The 18,173-nt window shown below is 37.1% G+C and overlaps 1 protein-coding gene across 1 annotated transcript in view; it reads left to right on the top strand.

Moving 5' to 3' along the window:
- The first annotated feature begins 1,654 nt into the window (after nt 1-1,654).
- The window catches only part of b3glctb (beta 3-glucosyltransferase b), a 53,979-nt gene continuing 37,460 nt past the window's right edge, over nt 1,655-18,173 (top strand). The window contains exons 1-6 of the mRNA XM_017488440.3: nt 1,655-1,811; nt 1,973-2,019; nt 6,477-6,516; nt 12,500-12,597; nt 14,207-14,283; nt 15,612-15,723. Of these exons, the coding sequence (XP_017343929.1) occupies nt 1,751-1,811; nt 1,973-2,019; nt 6,477-6,516; nt 12,500-12,597; nt 14,207-14,283; nt 15,612-15,723 (435 nt within the window). The 5' untranslated portion in view covers nt 1,655-1,750. The remainder of the gene's footprint in view (nt 1,812-1,972; nt 2,020-6,476; nt 6,517-12,499; nt 12,598-14,206; nt 14,284-15,611; nt 15,724-18,173) is intronic.

Raw genomic sequence — 18,173 nt, 5'->3', positions numbered from 1 at the left:
GAGAAACACCTATCATCCCTAAGACTCATCACATCTATGACTGTGGTTTGTAGGAGGCAAAAGGTAGCACCACAGTTTACACATGCTGGCTTGGATGTCTTTGGACCATGGACAGTGTCATTTCACTGGACCATTCATGTCAAGTCGTATCAATTTTCCTTACTCATGGCACATAGTTGGAGCCTGGGAGAGGATGATAGGAGTTCATGTCATATTTTGGATGCCTTGTTGTGCAAAATGGAAACCTTGCAACTCTCACATGAAGTTCTGATAAAATTAATAGCTGTTAAAGTAAAAAAAATTAAAAGTTAAAGCTATAATAAATGCCAGACCTTTTGTCCCTTTTGTCTCATTTTGTAAAACCAAACGAGTCCACACTGAAAGACCACACTGAAATTCATGTAATGTACCAGTGACAGGTAATGGCAGGTAATTACATAGTGAATAGTGAATAGTGAATAGTGAAATCCCCTGAATTTTTCAGACCATGTTTGTGACACAGGTGTATGTGAAATACAGTTGCCGGTGAAATATGAATGTGAATGAGGTGAATTATTTACCCCCCTTAAGAAACTAAAGGTAGAAAGACTAAGCTCACATTACCCAATCAAAGTGCAAATTACATTAAATGACAGATTACAGAACCATAAATTTGGTGTTTTTTGGTTTGAATGAAAGGGTTACAGTGTTTCTGTTTAGCATGTTTGGTATTTGGAGGCCAGTGGGGCATAAGCAACTTGAAACACCTATAAAAATTACAAATCATGAATGCAGCTGCCTATCTACCTTTAAGTGTATGTAATAGTTTGCCTCATTTATTATGCGACTGAAGACACATGATATATGCATTGCACAACTCTAATAGATTCATTGTCAAGCAACTGATTAGCTTTTAACCCTCCCATTTAATTTCATGCCCATCAATCTTCTGCTACTACTACTATATTACTATTTCTACTAAAAAATAACAATAATGTATTATTTTATACATTTTAAATAATCCTAAATGCTTTATAGTATAATAGCTTATAGTAACAAACTCCTGCTGAAAAATAAATCCCAACAGAAACCCTCATAGAATTTATAATGGTTTTAATGGTTAAAATGGGAATTCTATTGTTTTTAATGGGAACTGTAATGGTCCCTGTGGGTCTCTACTGGTAATTTGTTGCCTTCTATTGGTGGCATGTAATGTCTAGTGGATACCATTAAGGACCAAAAATGGTAATGGTTTAATGGTTACCTGATAGGCTATAATGGTATTTGTAATGGAAACCATTAGAATTTCTGTAATGGATTCTATTAGTGTTTTTTTCAGCAGGGACCAAAGAAAACAAACAAAATTACACCCAAGAGCAATGACAAATACAAGACAAAATAAGTATGAGGTAGAAAAGTAGTTTAAAAGCATAAAAGCAAACGACATTTAACACTTTTTACAGCAGTGTTATGAAAAGCTTTTTTTTTTTTTTGTTATCAGTAAGCTGATAATCAAGAGTAATTGAATATTGACGGATATCTTATTTAATACTTCCTCCAGTGTTCACATAGAGCAATAGTCCTAATTATTAATATTCCTAATGACCCTATAGTACGTGCACGGCTGACCGCTAGTGGGCGCTACTTGTTCACTATTTAGAAATAAAGAGCATCAGTAATGCTAATTCAGAAAGCACGACTTTGGAGTGTTTAGTATGATGTACAGCGCTATTGTAATGCGCGTTTTTAATAACCAGTGAACATTTTTGCCATGACTAAACACAAAACCGTGGGACGTGTCAGATTTTTGTTTTGCTTTCTACTGTCCTTTGGTGAGTAAACACGGCTAAACTAACCTATAGGTTCCATATGCGGATTCAGTAGCTGGAGTTGTGTCTTCGCTCGTACTCGCATCATTTATGCTGCTGTTTGTCATGGAGAACCCTGACTGCACGCTTTACTGAACATAATTTCCCTGTTTGTGTTCCTGCAGTTCCCCATTTCAGCTGCGGTCATGAAGAGACAGCAGGTGGCTCTCAAGTGAGAACAAACCGCCGGACTCGGGGCTGCGTTTCTGGTCTTTTCATTAGCGCAGTCGTTGTTACTGTTAATTAGGTACAGAAGAAATAGTCAGAGAAAACAGTTTTTTAGTCAATAAAATGTTGTAATTTAGCCCAGCAGTTAGCTTAAAAGCTAGGGTACTGAATTTGGTTTTAACCAATTCAACATTAGCTACTTTTTTTTGTTGCTTCTACTCAAGAAATAAATCTCATATACCTTTACCAGTTTATTCATTCATTCATCTTCAGTATCCTCTTTATTCTGGTCAGTGGACCCAGAGCCTATCCCAGGAACACTAGGTGGAAGGCAGGGATGCACTGTGACTGAGATGCAAGTACTGTACATCACAGGGCATCATGCACTAACATTCACACCTGCAGGCAATCAGGGCTGGCATTTTTGGTCCAGGCAACCCACCGCTACGACCCAGAATCGGTACAGTAGGACACCACCCATATATATGCACTGTCGTTCAAAACACACACACATACACTCTGTATTTGTACCACAGTAGAGGTGTTGTACAGACCTATTTTACAGAAGTCACTCATGGCAACGTGAGCTTAGCCAATGCAACGACGACAAAAGTATTAGCTGGTTAATGTGTTATAATAGTCATCAAAGTGACTGTTTGGGGAAATTAACCAGTAGGCTATCTACAAAAACAATGCCAAATAGCTTCTGTTGTGCTGGCTGACTGAGTAGCCTAAACATAAGCAATTACTTCAGCGGAATTTAATTAACAGTCATCATCTTTATGGCATGGTGCGCATGCACACACACACACACACACACACACACACACAAACATTAGGACAGGTTACCTCCCTCTTCCCTCCCTGCGAGTCTCTGTTATCCTTACTAATTCAACTACCCTCTTCTCCTCCTCCTCCTGCCTGTCCCTCTGGCCCTCATCATCTGACAACAGAGCAAGCCTGTTCTTCATGGTTCACCATCTGCTTTTTTACTTGATTATGCTGCTGCACAAACTTTGGCATTGCATTGCAGACGAAGTAGAGGCTACTGCAGAAGCCCCTACAGAAAACATGTCAGTAATCTTTGCACATTTGGCGGCATCTGCCTCCAAACGTTTAAGCTTCTTATCCTGGAGCTTTTCAGCACCATCTTTGTGCTTTGGTCTGTCCATTTTGAGAGATGGAGAAGAAGGGGGGAGGGGATGAAGTGATATTTATATAGGCGGAGCAAGGTACTTCATCGCTCCATCGGTGGCGCATTGTGATTGGGTTTACGCTGCCAGATGCCATTACCAATCCAGCCCTGCAGGCAATTTAGTGTAGCCAATCCACCTACTGTAATGTTTTGGGAGGTGAGAGGAAACTGACCTTCACAGAACACTCCACACAGAAAGTAACCCAAGCTCAGGATCCAACTGATGACCCTGGAGCTGTGAGGGGGCAAAAACTTGCTGTTCCACCATGCTCCCCTTCCTTTATCAGTATACATCCAAAATAAGTTGTGAGATATTTGTAGACTGAAGTCACCAGCTGTGACATCCCCATGAGCAGCGGTAAGGCTTATTTAATTGACAGTTTCCAGGAAAGCATAATTGTGCCAGTCTGATACAACTACACTTTCACAGTTACTGGCCACTTTAATAGAACACCTGTACACTTGCTTATTCATTTAATTATCCAATCATGTAACAGCAGCCCAGTGCATACAATCATGTGGATGAAAGACGAGGTGATGTTTTTTCAATTTTAAACTGTCCAGTTTCAGTGAGTCTGTGTACCACTGTAGTCTGAAATACCTGTTCTTGGCTGATAGGGGTGGAACTCAATGTGGTCTTCTGCTGTTGTAGCCGTCAAGGTTTGACGTGTTGTGAGAGGCCTTTCTGTTGTAAAGAGTGGTAATTTGAGTTACTGTAGCCTTCCTGGCCATTCATCTCTGACCTCGCTCATAAACAAGGAGTTTCCACCCACAGAAAACAGTGTGATTGTATGTCAGTTAATAAGACATGAATAAATTTAATATTAATATTTTACATCAAAATCTATAGTTACCGGCTGTGGCAGATTAACTTGACTCAGAACAGAAATTCTATGCTATGTTATGTCTACATAATTAGTCTACAATTAATCCTAAAGCATTTTTGACTACCTTAAAGACCACATCCTTGCCATCCACTTTAGCTTTAACCTCCAAATGTAAAAAATACAAAAAATTAAGAACAAGAAGACACCTATCAAGACATCTATCATCAGCTATTCATCTATTTATTAAGGAGATTTTGAGGACTGGTTGATTAATGAACAGCAGGGAAAGTGCTAATCTAGATGCTTTTATACAGGCTTGTTTGCAGTATATCTGGAGACCTGATGCTAGAATCCCATTGTAGGTCTCATTATGACAGAAGCACTGTGGATATGGTCTTCACCATAAGACACCTATCAGAACATCAAAATCTGTACACTGCCTTCATAGACCAATCACAGGCCTGTGATACAGTAAATATGGAATGATAGTGGAGCATCCTGTAAAAGTACAGCTGCCCAACAAATTTGCTGCAGTTCTGCAATACCATATCCTGCAGCAATTCTATGAGGAAGTTACGGCCTGTGTGTCTTTGGGGTTGTCAGATAGTTGAGAAATTCGGAATGAATACAGAAGGCAGGCATGGGTGCATCCTTGCCTCTAAATTATTAGCATTATTATTTCTAAACTACTTTATGATGTAGGTTACAACACTGTTACGTTAAGAGCTGCAAAGTGATAGTAGAATTTCTGATTAGATGGCAACTTACCAACTAACTAACCAAAAATAACTATTTACCTTGGCATCAATTTTGCTTCTGTCTTTCACAGATTTAATAGATTTCAGAATTTCAGAGTATGTTAAAAAACTTAAAACATGGCACCGTTCATGGCAGACCACCCAATACAAAAAGTATTGGAAGAGATAGTTTTAAAGAAAATAACACTTAATATTTGGTTGCATATCCTTTGCTTACAATAACTGCATCAAGCCAGCAAATCACCGACATCACCAACGGTTGCATTATTTTGTGATGCTTTTACACTCATGTACCACAGCTTCTTTTAATTGTTTATTTTGGGGGGTTCAGGAGGTCAAATGTGGCTCAATTTTCTTTAATGTCTGGTGATTGACTTGGTCAGTCTAAACTCTTCAGCTTTTCCCCCCTGATGAAGTCCTTTGTTGAGTTGGCAGGGTGTTTTGGGTCATTGTTTTAGTGCATGATGAAGCTCCTCCCAATTAGACTGGTTGCATTTCTCTGTAAATTAGCAGACAAACTGTTTCTGTAGATTTGAGAAATCATTCTGCTGTTACCTTCATGAGTTACATCATCAATAAAGATTAGTGAGCCTGTTCCAGAAGCAGCCATGTAAGCCCAAGCCATGACAATACCTCCACCATGCTTGACCAATGAGCTTGTATGTTTTAGATCATGAGCAGATCCTTTCTTTCTTCACACTTTGGCCTTTCCATCACTTTGGTAGAGGTTAATCTTGGTTCCAGAATTTTTCTGGCTTATCTCTCTCTGTATTTCTTTGCAAATTCCAATCTGGCGTTCTGATTCTGTTGATAAGTGGTTTACATCTTGTGGTATAGCTTCTATACTATTTCTGCTCTCGAAGTCTTCTTCGAATGGTGGATTATGATACCTTCACCCCTGCCCTGAGAAGGTTGTTGGTGTCACTGCTGTTTTTAGGTTTTTCTTCACAGCTCTCACAATGTTTCTGTCATTAACTGACATGTTTGATGTTTGGTTGTTAGTACACCAGTGGTTTCTTTCTTTTTCAGGACAGTGCAAATTTTGTATTGGCTATGCCCAATGCTTGTATAGTGGCTCTGATTGAGTTTCCCTCTTTTGTCAGCTTCAAAATGGCTTGCTTTTCTCCCATAGACAGTTCTCTGGTCTTCATGTTGGTTCATCATTTTTAACAACAAATGCAGTCTTCACAGGCAAATAAAACGTGCCATGTTTAAGTGGTTTAATACATCTAGATGTGAACAGCAGGAAAAGAAAGCAAAAATTTGTATCTATCGTCTCATAAGCAATGATTTATTCCTTTAGGGTATTTTTTTCTAAAACAAAACTGAAGGGGAAACTTTTTCTAAGACTTGTATTAAGGGACGTGGCCATTTCTTTAAATGATTGACAAGAACATTAAGTACACATGAATCCTGGTACTTGCCAGTGAGTCTCACTTAAACAGGAGCACACAGGGGTGTTCATTTAAGTCCAGCTGGACACAAATGAGCACCATCAGAGTGAACTTAGAACCAGGAGTTTAATTCAGTACTAAACGTTCTGTGCTAGTAGTCTTAGAAGTCTAGTTAAATATATCTTAGTGTGCATAATGATGTTCATCATTAAGATGCCTTCCAGTCTTAACTAGATTTTTTTTATGCACTTGGCATGTAACCTTCATTCTTCTTTCTGTTTCCACAGAAAACACTCAACACACATGGCTCTGTTAACCAAGTCATAGGTGAGTTTTACAAGTGAAACAGAGAGCTCTTAATATTGAGGGAGAATATTAGACTCATGATGATGTAATGACAAAACATTTATAAACAGTGAACATTTACAACAGGGAACATTAACAATTGCCCTGCAGACTTTCAGTCTTTCCTGCACAGGAAACGATGTCTTGCCTTTTTCTTGTAGTGACCTAAGTGTTTGATGAGGGGCTTTTTAACAGATATCTGTCTACTGTGGACCACGTAGACTTTATTAAAGTGCACCAATTATGGTTTTTCAGATATTACCTTTCATGTAGTATGTTATATAGCTGTTTGTGAATGTAAAAACATGTGCAAAGTTTAAAAAATCAAAGCGCAACAAACGGAGTTATTGACTCCCAAAAGAAGGAACTGATTCTGATCAGCTGAAACAAGTTGTTAGTAATTCCAGACTGGCTGTATAAACCTACGTAGGTTTGTAACAAAAACCTCACCTCTGGTCTTCAATGGCTGCTTGCGAACAGAAGGAGCGCTGAAACTCGTTATGGTAATGGTCGTTTCCTTTTCAACACACGCTAACAGCGGTAGACCAATCACAACAGACTGGGACATCTGACCAATCAGAGCAGAATATGTTCTCTGAAAGGAGGAGTTAAGAATGAATCCTTTAGAACAGATCATTTAACGAGTCGTTTGTGACACTGGGGAAAAACAGCTTATACTGCAATTTAAATTATGAGTTCATTAAAGTGTTTTATGACCTTGGATGCATGTAAATCTATTGTATGTGACCTCTAAAACAAAATTAGGCATGTTTCAAAACCATAATAGTAAACGTGCATCCAATAATTATCCATTTGCTTTGTTGCAAAAGCTGTTTTTATTGGTATGGTTATATACCAATTGGTATAGTTATATACCCCCCCTTCCACAAGAGGGTATACTGCCTCTCTTGCTCCATCATGGTGTCAGGTGTGTACCTGAACCCGGCGTGAAGGTGGAAGATGCATTGGTAGCGGTGGGGGATCAGACTGGATATGAAAATGAATAAAGCTGTGGTGATTTTCGTAAAAGAGGAAAATCTAGGTAATTGTCTAATAAGTAATGGTTTTGGGTAACCTCGTGGTGTTTCTGTTTTTGTTTCACTGCTTGTTACTCCTATGACTAAAGTTATTGTTTCCAATGTACCTCCATTCATCAAAAATGAAGAAATTGAGAAGGGGCTTGCATGTTTTGGCAAGTTTGCAAGTGCAATCAAAATGATTCCACTTGGGTGTAAAAACTCGGCTTTAAAGCACGCGATGTCTTTTAGAAGACAGGCTCTGATGTTTTTGAATGAACCTGAGTTGGATCTGTCTTTTCGTGTGTGTCTTGAAGGGAATACATAATTTACGCCAGCACGGGTAATATGAAATGTTTTGAATGTGGTGATTTAGGCCATAAACATTTTGCTTGCCCACATAAAGCTGGTAGTACTGGAGTTATGGGGAGTAATGTAGCAAAGTCAATATCAGTTTCAAGTGCAGTTTCTGAATTTAATCGATTTAACTCTGGATGAATAATTTCAGGTGACAAAAACAGTGGTGAACATGACACAGAGTTAAGTGAAGATAGTATAAGGAATGAAGAAATGATTACTGAAATGTACATGCTTGTGAAAATACTGTAAGAGCAGATGGAACTGGAAATGACCGAATAAATGAAAAAAAATGTGAACAAGATAATGTGGAACAAACCCAGTTGTTGTCAAATTCTTCTGAAGGGTGGAATGATGAAGATGCGAGAGAGGATGATGATATTTTCTGATATCTCGGAAGTTGGATCGCAAGTCGAAGACGTATACACTTTGCAGGAGTTATTTTCTGGTTGCAAGATTTGGGAAGACCATGAAATTTTTTTCCCCAGATGTAGAGAAATTTATGGCCTCAGTGGTAGGGCTACAAAGTACGGCAAGTTACGAGGTTTTAAGTAAAAAAAAAAAAAGGTTTAGACTGAGTAAAATGTTAACGAAAGTGCGAATAAATAAAGCTCCTATTTCACATAAATGAACAAATTACACTGGGTGTTTTCTCTTTCACTGTCTTTACTCATTTTTCTTTTCTTTTCCTCTATGCAGTGCTTGAGAGTAGTAAATACAAATGGGGTAGAGACAGGACAAATGTTTTTTTTAAATAAATAAATAATTAAAAAAACAACAAATGTTATGTTCTTACAAGAAACATATATAGACAGCAAAAATGAGATGGAGTGGGGAAAGTGGTAGGAGGAAAATTTGTATTTAATCCTGTATCAAACACCACTGCAGTCCATTTTCTTCTCTAAAAGTATGAATATAAAAATTGTGGCTATTGAGGAGATTGAAAAAGGCAGGGTTTTGTTAACAAAAATTGAGTATGGAGGTGTTGTTTTTGTAATCGTAAATATTTATGCTCCAAATATGTGGCAGAAGGAGTGAAAGTTTTTATGAAAAATGCTCTTCAAAATTTCAGCTAAAATGTCTATAATTTTAAGAGGGAACTGGAACTGTACTACAGATTTTGTAGTTGATAGGAATGGAGAGGAGCCTCATGGCCAATCTACTGTGGTTCTCTCCAAAATGGTTAAAGAATTAGAAGTAATAGATATATGGAGAGAGAGAAATATAGAAGTAAGACAATATATATGGTTGAACATAGTGTATAATAAGCTTAGTGGGGCAAGATTAGATAGATTACATATAGGCAGACTATGGAACAATAGAGTAATGAATGCTTCTATTTTTCCCAATGGTGTTTCAGATGACCATATGGTTAGCATTGATTTTAATATGAATCGTATGCTACAGCCCAGGCACTTTAACGTTAAATTGCTACAGGATGCTCTATTTTGTAATAGTTTAAAAGTGTGGGAAAATTGGAAATAGGAAAATGTTTTTTTTTTTATTTTTTTTTTATTTAAGTCTTAGCCAGTGGTGGGATGTAGGCAAAGTACAAATTAAAATTTTTTGTCAAAGCTATACCTCTTTGAGGTTTTTGTCAAAGCAGTACCAGTACTGCAAGGATGAAGTCAACTATGCAAAAACTACAAAAGGACATCGATAAGCTAGAAAGAGATTTTGTTAATAATACGATTGCAAGGAGTGATGTTTTAAACAAGAAGAAAGATGAGCTTGGGTCTGTTTTGTTGGAGCAGGTAAATGGAGCTTTAATAAAGTCAGGAATTTGCTCCAAGTAAATTTTTCTTTAATCTGGAAAGAAAGACTGTCCCTCAGAAGCTGATGCATTATCTTTGCCGTCTTAACGGAACAATAACAACAGACACAATGGAAATGAGTGAACTAGCAGTGGGTTTTTACTCTATGCTATACAACGCTGAGAACTGCGATCCTGAAAGTGCTGTTGACCCACAACTGGGGCCTGATCAACAACAGGCCTTATGGTGAAATTACATTCCAAGATCTAACTGAGGCAATGAAATAGCTATCTACTTGACATTCTCCAGGAATAGATGGGTTACCAGCTGAGTTTTACCAAAAGAAAGGAAAGATTACCACAAAGTATTACTGGAATGTCTCAAGAGTAAGATTCTTCCAGTCAGCTGTCACCGTGCAGTTCTTTCCCTAAAAAATTGGAGGCTAGTTTCTTTGCGCTGTGTGAACTACAAGATATTGTCAAAATGTTTGGCAAACAGACTTAAAGGTTACTTAAGTTTGTTGATTCAGAAGGATCAGACATACTGTATTCCAGAAAGGTCAATTATGGACAATCTCCTTTTAATACGTGATGTTATCGGCTCTAACTTGATGATTATAACTTTGGTGTTCTTTCAATAGATCAAGAGAAAGCATTCAACAGGGTTGATCATAATTATCTTTTTAAAGTGTTGGGAGGTTTTGGTTTTGGCAATAAATTAATATCTTTTATTAGATTGCTGTATAACAATCTTTAATGCTTAAAGTGGGTGGAGGACCAAGTGTTCTGATACATGTTTCAAGAGGGATTAGGCAGGGTTGTCCTTTGTCAGGACAGCTGTATAGTTTGGCTATTGAACTTCTTTTGTGTAAGCTTAGGAAAGAACTAAATGGAGTCCGGTGCAGGAAAAAGTTTTAAAGTGTATCTATCAGCATATCCTGATAATATAACAGTTTTCATTTCTGAACAGAATGATGGTGAATCTTTAAATGCAAGTATTAAGCAGTATGAAAAAGCCCCCACAGCTAAAGTTAATTGGGCGAAGTGAAACCTTCACTTGAAAAAGTGAAGGTTTTATTATTGGGCAATGGAGTGGAAAAGGCTCCTGAGATGGGGAATAGAGGGGTTAAAAGTGTTGCAGTTTTTTCTTGGAAATGATCAGTTTCAAACCAAAAATTGGGATGGATTGCTGGAAAAGGTGTCAGATCGATTGTCTAATTGGAAATGGCTATTACCACAATTGGAGTACAGAGGCAGAGTTCTGGCTGCTTCCATTTTATGACATAAGGTAATTGTCATGGAACCACCTGATAAACTGATTCGTAAAGTACAGAGAACAATTTTAGGTTTCTTCTGGAGTGGACAGCATTGGATACGGGCTTCAACACTTTCTCTACCAATTCAAGAAGGGGGTCAAGGCTTGGTGGATATTAGGGGCCGCATCTGAGCCTTCAGATTACAATCGGTACAGAGACTGCTCTACCATAAAAATTTGGCATGGATACAAACTGCATGTCTAATCCTGCACAGAGCAGGTAACCTTGGACTTGACAAACATATATTTTTATTAAAAAGTTATGAGGTGAGCCTGTCTGAGATCACACCATTTTATAGGTAATTGATACAAGCCTGGAAGATCATTTTAAAAGTGGAAAGGACTGTAAACGAGCGAGGGGATTGGGCTTTCGAAGAACCCTTATTGCTTAATACAATTATTCAAACTAGACTGTTGTCCTCAATAAGTGTACGTACATGCCTTTTAAGGAGTGGAGTCACAAAGCTGGGTCGTCTCTTGCATAAGAATGGATGGAGACCAGTGGAGACCCTTAAAGTGGTAACAGGATTATGGTCAACATGTCTTATTTCAAAGTTGGTGGCTGAAAACTTTGCTGTGTTACTAAGCAGCTACAGGAACGTTGTTGTAAGAAGACATCTACAGGGTAAAGGTGATGAGCAGGACTTTCCCAAATTTAGGATTTCTCTAGATATTAGTGAGGAACAAGAGGAAGACTCTGCCTGTTCCATTTTATCTTTCAAAACCCCTCAATTGGTAGAGTTTGAGTTTACATCCAAGAAGGCACTGAAATACATTACGGTCAAAGTTCTGCATTTGAATTCTCTGAGACAGCAAAGAGCATCGATTTGTTAAGACCAGACTTCCTTGTGAGGGACAGGTGGAGAGCTCTGTATAAGCCGCTCATAGAAAAGTGGATGGCTGACTTACAGTGGAGGCTTGTCCACGGGTCCATAGCTACAGACAGACATGTGGCACACCTGAGTACAGCAGTGGGTGGGGAGTGTAAAATTTGTGATCAAGATAAGGATTTGGAGCATTTGTTTTTAAAATGTTCAAGATTAACTGATCTTTTTAACTGATCTTAATTCCTGGTTCCAGAGATTTGAGGAGGAGTTCTCTGACAAACTGTTCATTGGAGGACTTAAATATAGATATTCAAGTAGATAGAAAGTGTGTTTGTTGAATTACATGATAGGAACAGCAAAGTTAGCAATTTGAATAACATGGAAAAATCAAGATCTACAGCTTGCCTCCACAGATCCTGAGGGGCTGTTAGAGTTTAGTGGCTGGAAGGTTAGTTTTCTTATTACAGACTTATAAACATTGTGGAGTTTTTCCCCTGAGATTTATGTTTTATGAAGATGAGTTGGTGTTTAATGTTTAAAGAGGTGTGTGTGTGTGTGTGTGTGTGTGTGTGTGTGTTTTAAAAAATGTTTTAATGTTAAAACAAAGTAATTCTGATATGATAGAGTTTGGAGTAATTACTTTTTAATGCTACGATAAGGTTGGTTAAACCCCTCTCTCTCTCTTTCTCTGTTTTAGAACTAAGAGAAGTTGTATTTGTGATTCAGAGTCAGAAGAACTCCTACCACATTGAAAGGGCAGAGCAGAGGAGAGCACACCTTTTGGACCAAGAGCCGGTAGATCCAGTTAATCTTTATCATAAATCACTATTCCATGCTTTTGTTTAGTTTTAATCACAGCCATCACACTCTGCACCCTAAAATGTAATCTGCAGAATTTATTTTCAGCTGCAAACAGCAGTAGCTAGTGTTAAAACCAAACAAAGCTAGTCTTTGCCGTGCAGTGAGAGAGAATCCTATGGGAATGGGAAAACATCCAAATAAGCATGGATGATGGATGCTTTAAACTCTCAAAGCACTGTAAAATCCCTGAGACTCTCTGGATGTGGGAGGTGATCTGCATGTGCTTGTAGCTACTTCTGGAATATGCTTATTTCCCACAAAGCACTCTCTTCTAATAAATAAATAAAACATTTAAAATCCATTTGTAAAATGTACTAATGGCCTTTGATGAATTATAATTTGATTACCTCTGGTTCGCATTGTTGCAGACGTCATAACACTTAGTTCAGTAGTTTAGTTGTATGGTTGTTCCGCCTAGCAATGCTGTTCAAAACAAAGAATGGAGTAATTGATCATTTTGACATTAACCATGACAGGCACAGTTTTTCTGTGAATGGAAAAATAATTATCCACATTATATCTGTAGAATTGTCAACTGGCTCAAGCCTGCCATGAGAGTTTTTGCAAAAAGTTTTGTCATTAGTAGGTTATCTATACCATAGATTAAGTTAGATCACCTTTTTTTTTTCTTCTAAATCTGGTTTATATTAGACCCTGCTCTAGATTTTTTAAGCACCTGCTGCATGCCCTAAACGCCTTGACAGCAATTCTGAAAGACGGTGACATTTTTTGAATAATAATGATTAATCTGGCACTCTGTTTATTGATTGAATGCAGCTTGGCTGCATTACTTTTGGCTATAGGCTGAGTAACCATTTTGAGTCATTATTATGATTGGGCAATCAGAACAACACCTTTATGCGCTGTAATGCAAAGGTCATTTATACAGAGTGCTAGTCTTCAAATATCATTTAAAAACCAAATATTATCATCATTTTATAACTGCCAGATGTAACATTCTAAAATCCTATTTCTTGATGTAAAGTTAGGTTTATGAATTTATTCATGTTAAGTACCCTGATTCATTTGTTGAGACGGATATGTCAAAGCTAAATTAAGCAAGGGCAGCATTAATGACTTGCCATGATAGCTCTTGCTAATTTAACACTAATTTGTTATATTGTTTAGTGAGGCTATGAACTTGCAAGGCCAGCTTCCTATGAATCTATAGTTCTATGAATCTAATTAGTATGAGATATACACAAAAAAAATAAGAAATCAGGACAGGGCAAATATTTTTCACAGCACTGTAGTATATTGGAATTGAAATTAAACAATGAATATTAATTCAGACTTTCAGCTTTAATGCAAAAATAACACTTGGAATCAACTCTAGACCTTTTACCTATTTACATGTACCATAACAATAACAATAACTTTGTCAAATAATTATGGACCTGACTGTATATAGTAATAAAATGTAAGTAAACAAACTACACATTGACTGCCTTCCAGACTGCCTACATTTTAACATGTAGTATTGTGATAAAAATGGCTATTCTCCAAGGAAATTAAAGGTCTCATTAGCAGGTTTCTCTTGCAGAGCTCACCAGAGGTTGTGCTCCTCCATCAATTATCAGAATACGATGGAAACTGGGGGATTCTTCCTGTGCTGCCTCGGTGAGCACCATTTTTATCCACATAAAGGATACAGACATGTGAACAAGCACATTAATAGAAAATAATTTCACATACATAAAGGTTCTACATAGGAAGGGGAGTGTGACGTTAGAATTCTCTTAGTGTTAATTCGCTATAGATAATATTTATTTATCTAATGAAATGCAATCATTCCTGCAATTTCAGACTTAAAATAATATTTTAATATGTATGTTTTAATATCAGGCATTAAATCTTCTTTCTACAGCAACAGACACAGGCAAACCTACAGTGAACCTGAAAAGTTTACACACCCCTGTTAAAATGGCTGTTTTTTGTAATGTAAAAAAATTAAATCAAGATCAAAAACATGTCGGAACCTTTTCCACCCTCAGTGTGAAATTACAGCATATAAAAATTAAGTGAAAAACAATCAGAAACATTTTAGGGAAAAATAAAAAACTTACAATAACCTGGTTGCACAAGTGTGCACACCCCTAAACTAACCCTTTGTGGAGGCACCTTTTGATTTTATTACACCACTCAGTCTTTTTTGGGGTAAGAGTCTTAGCATGGCACATCTTGCAATATTTTCCCACTCTTTCTTGCAAAAACAATGTAGATCCATCAAATTGTAAGGGCATCTCCTGTGTATAGCCTGCTTCAGGTCACCCCACACATTTTTAGTTGGATTCAGGTCTGGGCTCTGGCTAGATCATTCAAAAACTTTGATATTCTTTTGGTTAAGCCATTCCTTTGTTGATTTGGATTTATGTTTTGGCTAATTGTTATACTGAAATGTGAAATTCATTTTCATCTTTAGCTTATTAACAGACACCTGAAGGTTTTGCCTGAAAATTGACTGGTATTTGAAGCTATTCATGAAGAAAAGCTGAAGCTGAGCCTTAAATCATGATGCAGCCACCACCATGCTTCACCGTGGGTACTGTATAGTTTTCTTTTGGTGATGTGCTTTTTTTGAATGAAACATACCTTTTTGAATTATGGAATTATTATTCCTTTTGGAATTGGTATTTCACACTGAGGGTGGAAAAAGTTCTAATATTATCTTGGTTTAATTTTTTTTTTTTATGTCGCAAAACCCGGACATTTTAACAGGTATGTACACTTTTTTATATATACTGTAGATGTCAGGTTGGTGAAAACAGCTTGTTTGTGATTAGATTTTTTTTTTGTGCTTTCCCCATTCAAGAATCTTTCCAAGTATGCTTGAAATATTTAATTGAGCTTGTCAGTCCTATCTCTGTAGACATTCTATTTGACATTGAATTCCTGGTTTGTTTGTTTGTTTTTCAAAATTGAAACATAGTGGAGTGTTTGTTTTTCAGTCTGGCTGAAGGTTACTGTCGGAGGTCTTTGTGGATTTTTTTCCTTGAGGAGGAGACCATTGTCAATATAGCCAGACTGCTGCAGGTGCTCAGCAGATTTAACCCTGGAAGAGTAAGTTATTTTCCTATTCCACTACTCATATTTGCATTGGGCCTTTAGTAATATATAAATATATTATTAGTATATTTACAATGCAAATTTGTATTTTTAAGGCACGCTATTCCAGCATGCTGTTTTCAGCACCATGTGGTAATTTAACTGAGCAGCATTTGTTAAACCCTCATGAGCAAGTATTTTAACACTTAAAACATTCAAACAATAAAACTCTAATTATTGAATACACTGGTTGAAAATAAAATGGTTGTAATCTTTGATAATATCCTTGAGGGAAAGATAGCTAACAGGTTCCTTCAGTACAATTTAGAAACAGACATGGTTTTCTGTAGAAATCATTACTGATTCACTGTAAAGATAAATGACCAAATATATGTGGGATATATATGTTTTTTTTACTAGCCTTATGTTTGTATCTTGAGAAACTTGAGTGAGTGGGTACAACACCATTATCTTAGCTGCAGTAACAGAATTTAGCATGACATGGCTAGCGTGTTGCTACCAGGGGCAGATTTAGTAATTTGGGGGCCCTAGGCAAAATGTAGGAATGGGGCCCTCGTTTCAGTGTTTTAACATCGATTTTTAAATTTTCAGCATTGATAGCAATAATCAGGGGTAAACTGGGGCCAAAAAGTGGCCCTGGACTTTCTGGCCCCGAACGAACCACCACACCCCATCCCACAACACGCCACATCAAAATACACCGGCTCATTGATGATTAGACCAATTTTTAACACCACTTACTAGCATAAACATATAACACAATACAGAAACATAAAAGCTATTTAAACATATTTATTTGAACACTAACATGAATCCACATCTAATAATTTTACCCCCCAAATAGACCACTACTACTACTACAATAATAATAATAATAATAATAATAATAATAATAATAATGTTACATTTATTTTCAAATTTTAGTATTATGAAATTAATCTTGATATTAGGCCTATATTAATAAATAAGAATATTTCACTACAATTACTAACCAAGAAAAAAACAAAAAGTCACTGTATGGTACAGTAGGACAACAGCTTATAAAATTTTCTTCTTTTTTCTAAATTGTGGTAATATTTAAGCATATTTATTTGAAGCAGTACTGAACATGAATACACATCTGAATGGCACACTATCATCATGTAACATGAAGTTCAGCTTTATTTGGAGAGAGCGAGAAGAGAAACAGAGAGAGAGAGAATGAACCATGCTAAGAGAGAGAGAGAGAGAGAGAGAGAGAGAGAGAGAGAGAGAGAGAATGAACCCTGCTGCCTGTCCCAGCTTTGCTGTTCTTTGGCTGCAAATCTAGAATAATCTGTAATGTTAGAGCTGTCAGCGCCTGCAGAACTACAACTTGCCTTCACGCCACAGGCAAAATATGTTAATTTAAAACACTTCACAGGCTTTGATAAAAACTTTTTGCTTTCCTCCCTCTTTCTCCTTTTTTTAGCACTGCTGCTTTGCTTAATTTTTACTCTATCTGAATACACATGATGAGTTACTACTTTCTACCTGAATCATTTCCACAAATATGCAGTGAAATTGTGGAATAGTCCAATGTAGTGGGTACTGGGGCAGTGGGGGCGGGGCCAATTAAGCATTCTGATGGAATTTTAGCATATGGATTTTTAGTAAAACATAATTAATTAGCGAAATGAAAAAATAAAACTTTCTTAACCGTAAGTTTATGCAGCGTAGCATAAATTTGGTAGCTCAGGGCTCAAGGCAATTGCAGACCTTTGCCTAATGGGAGGTCCGGCTGTGGTTGCTTCTTTCTATAACATGTGCACTCTATGTGTCTGATAAATCATTCACCTAGTGTTACAGTATGCAGCACAGCAAGCAGTAAGTAAAAACTCCTTCCTTGTAAAATATTAAGTTTTCACTCTTTGTAAATAATGCAGAAATGTATTTCCACATACAGGTATCTCACCTACTGCTGCATGAAATGTGTTAATGATAACTAGATAAAAAGGACAAGTAACCAAAATTATAGTCTTTTCTTTTAATCTAAGCTATATAAGTGATGGAAGACTACCTAAAATTCTTACCCTTGAGGATTATTATTTGGGTTATGGTGGATAAGTTAATCAGAGGATCATAGAATATTTTAATGTATCTGTTTTACAGATTGCCCCCATAGTTCATGCTATACCACTTGGAAGGTGCTGGCTGGATGTGCACTGGCTCTCTTTCTGGCATTCAGCAGCTCACTGCTCATTTTTTACAACTCCTCCTTCACAGCCCCACTGCCAGATTTGTACATTCAAAGAGATCTTGTCAATCAATATCACTGTCACTGAAAATAAAGAATAAAAATTAATGCGAATGAGAGAACCTACATTTTTTCTTCCCATGATCTTCAGGAAATTTGTATGATGCAACTTTCTGTTGCAACATGTGACTGGAATATTCCAAATACTTAATAGAGGGAATTTCATTCA

The sequence above is a fragment of the Ictalurus punctatus genome, chromosome 16 (genome assembly GCF_001660625.3).
Source record: "Ictalurus punctatus breed USDA103 chromosome 16, Coco_2.0, whole genome shotgun sequence".
Taxonomy (NCBI): Eukaryota; Metazoa; Chordata; class Actinopteri; order Siluriformes; family Ictaluridae; genus Ictalurus; species Ictalurus punctatus.
The sequence above is the reverse complement of the archived record's forward strand: the minus strand, read 5'-3'. Positions and strand labels throughout refer to the sequence as shown.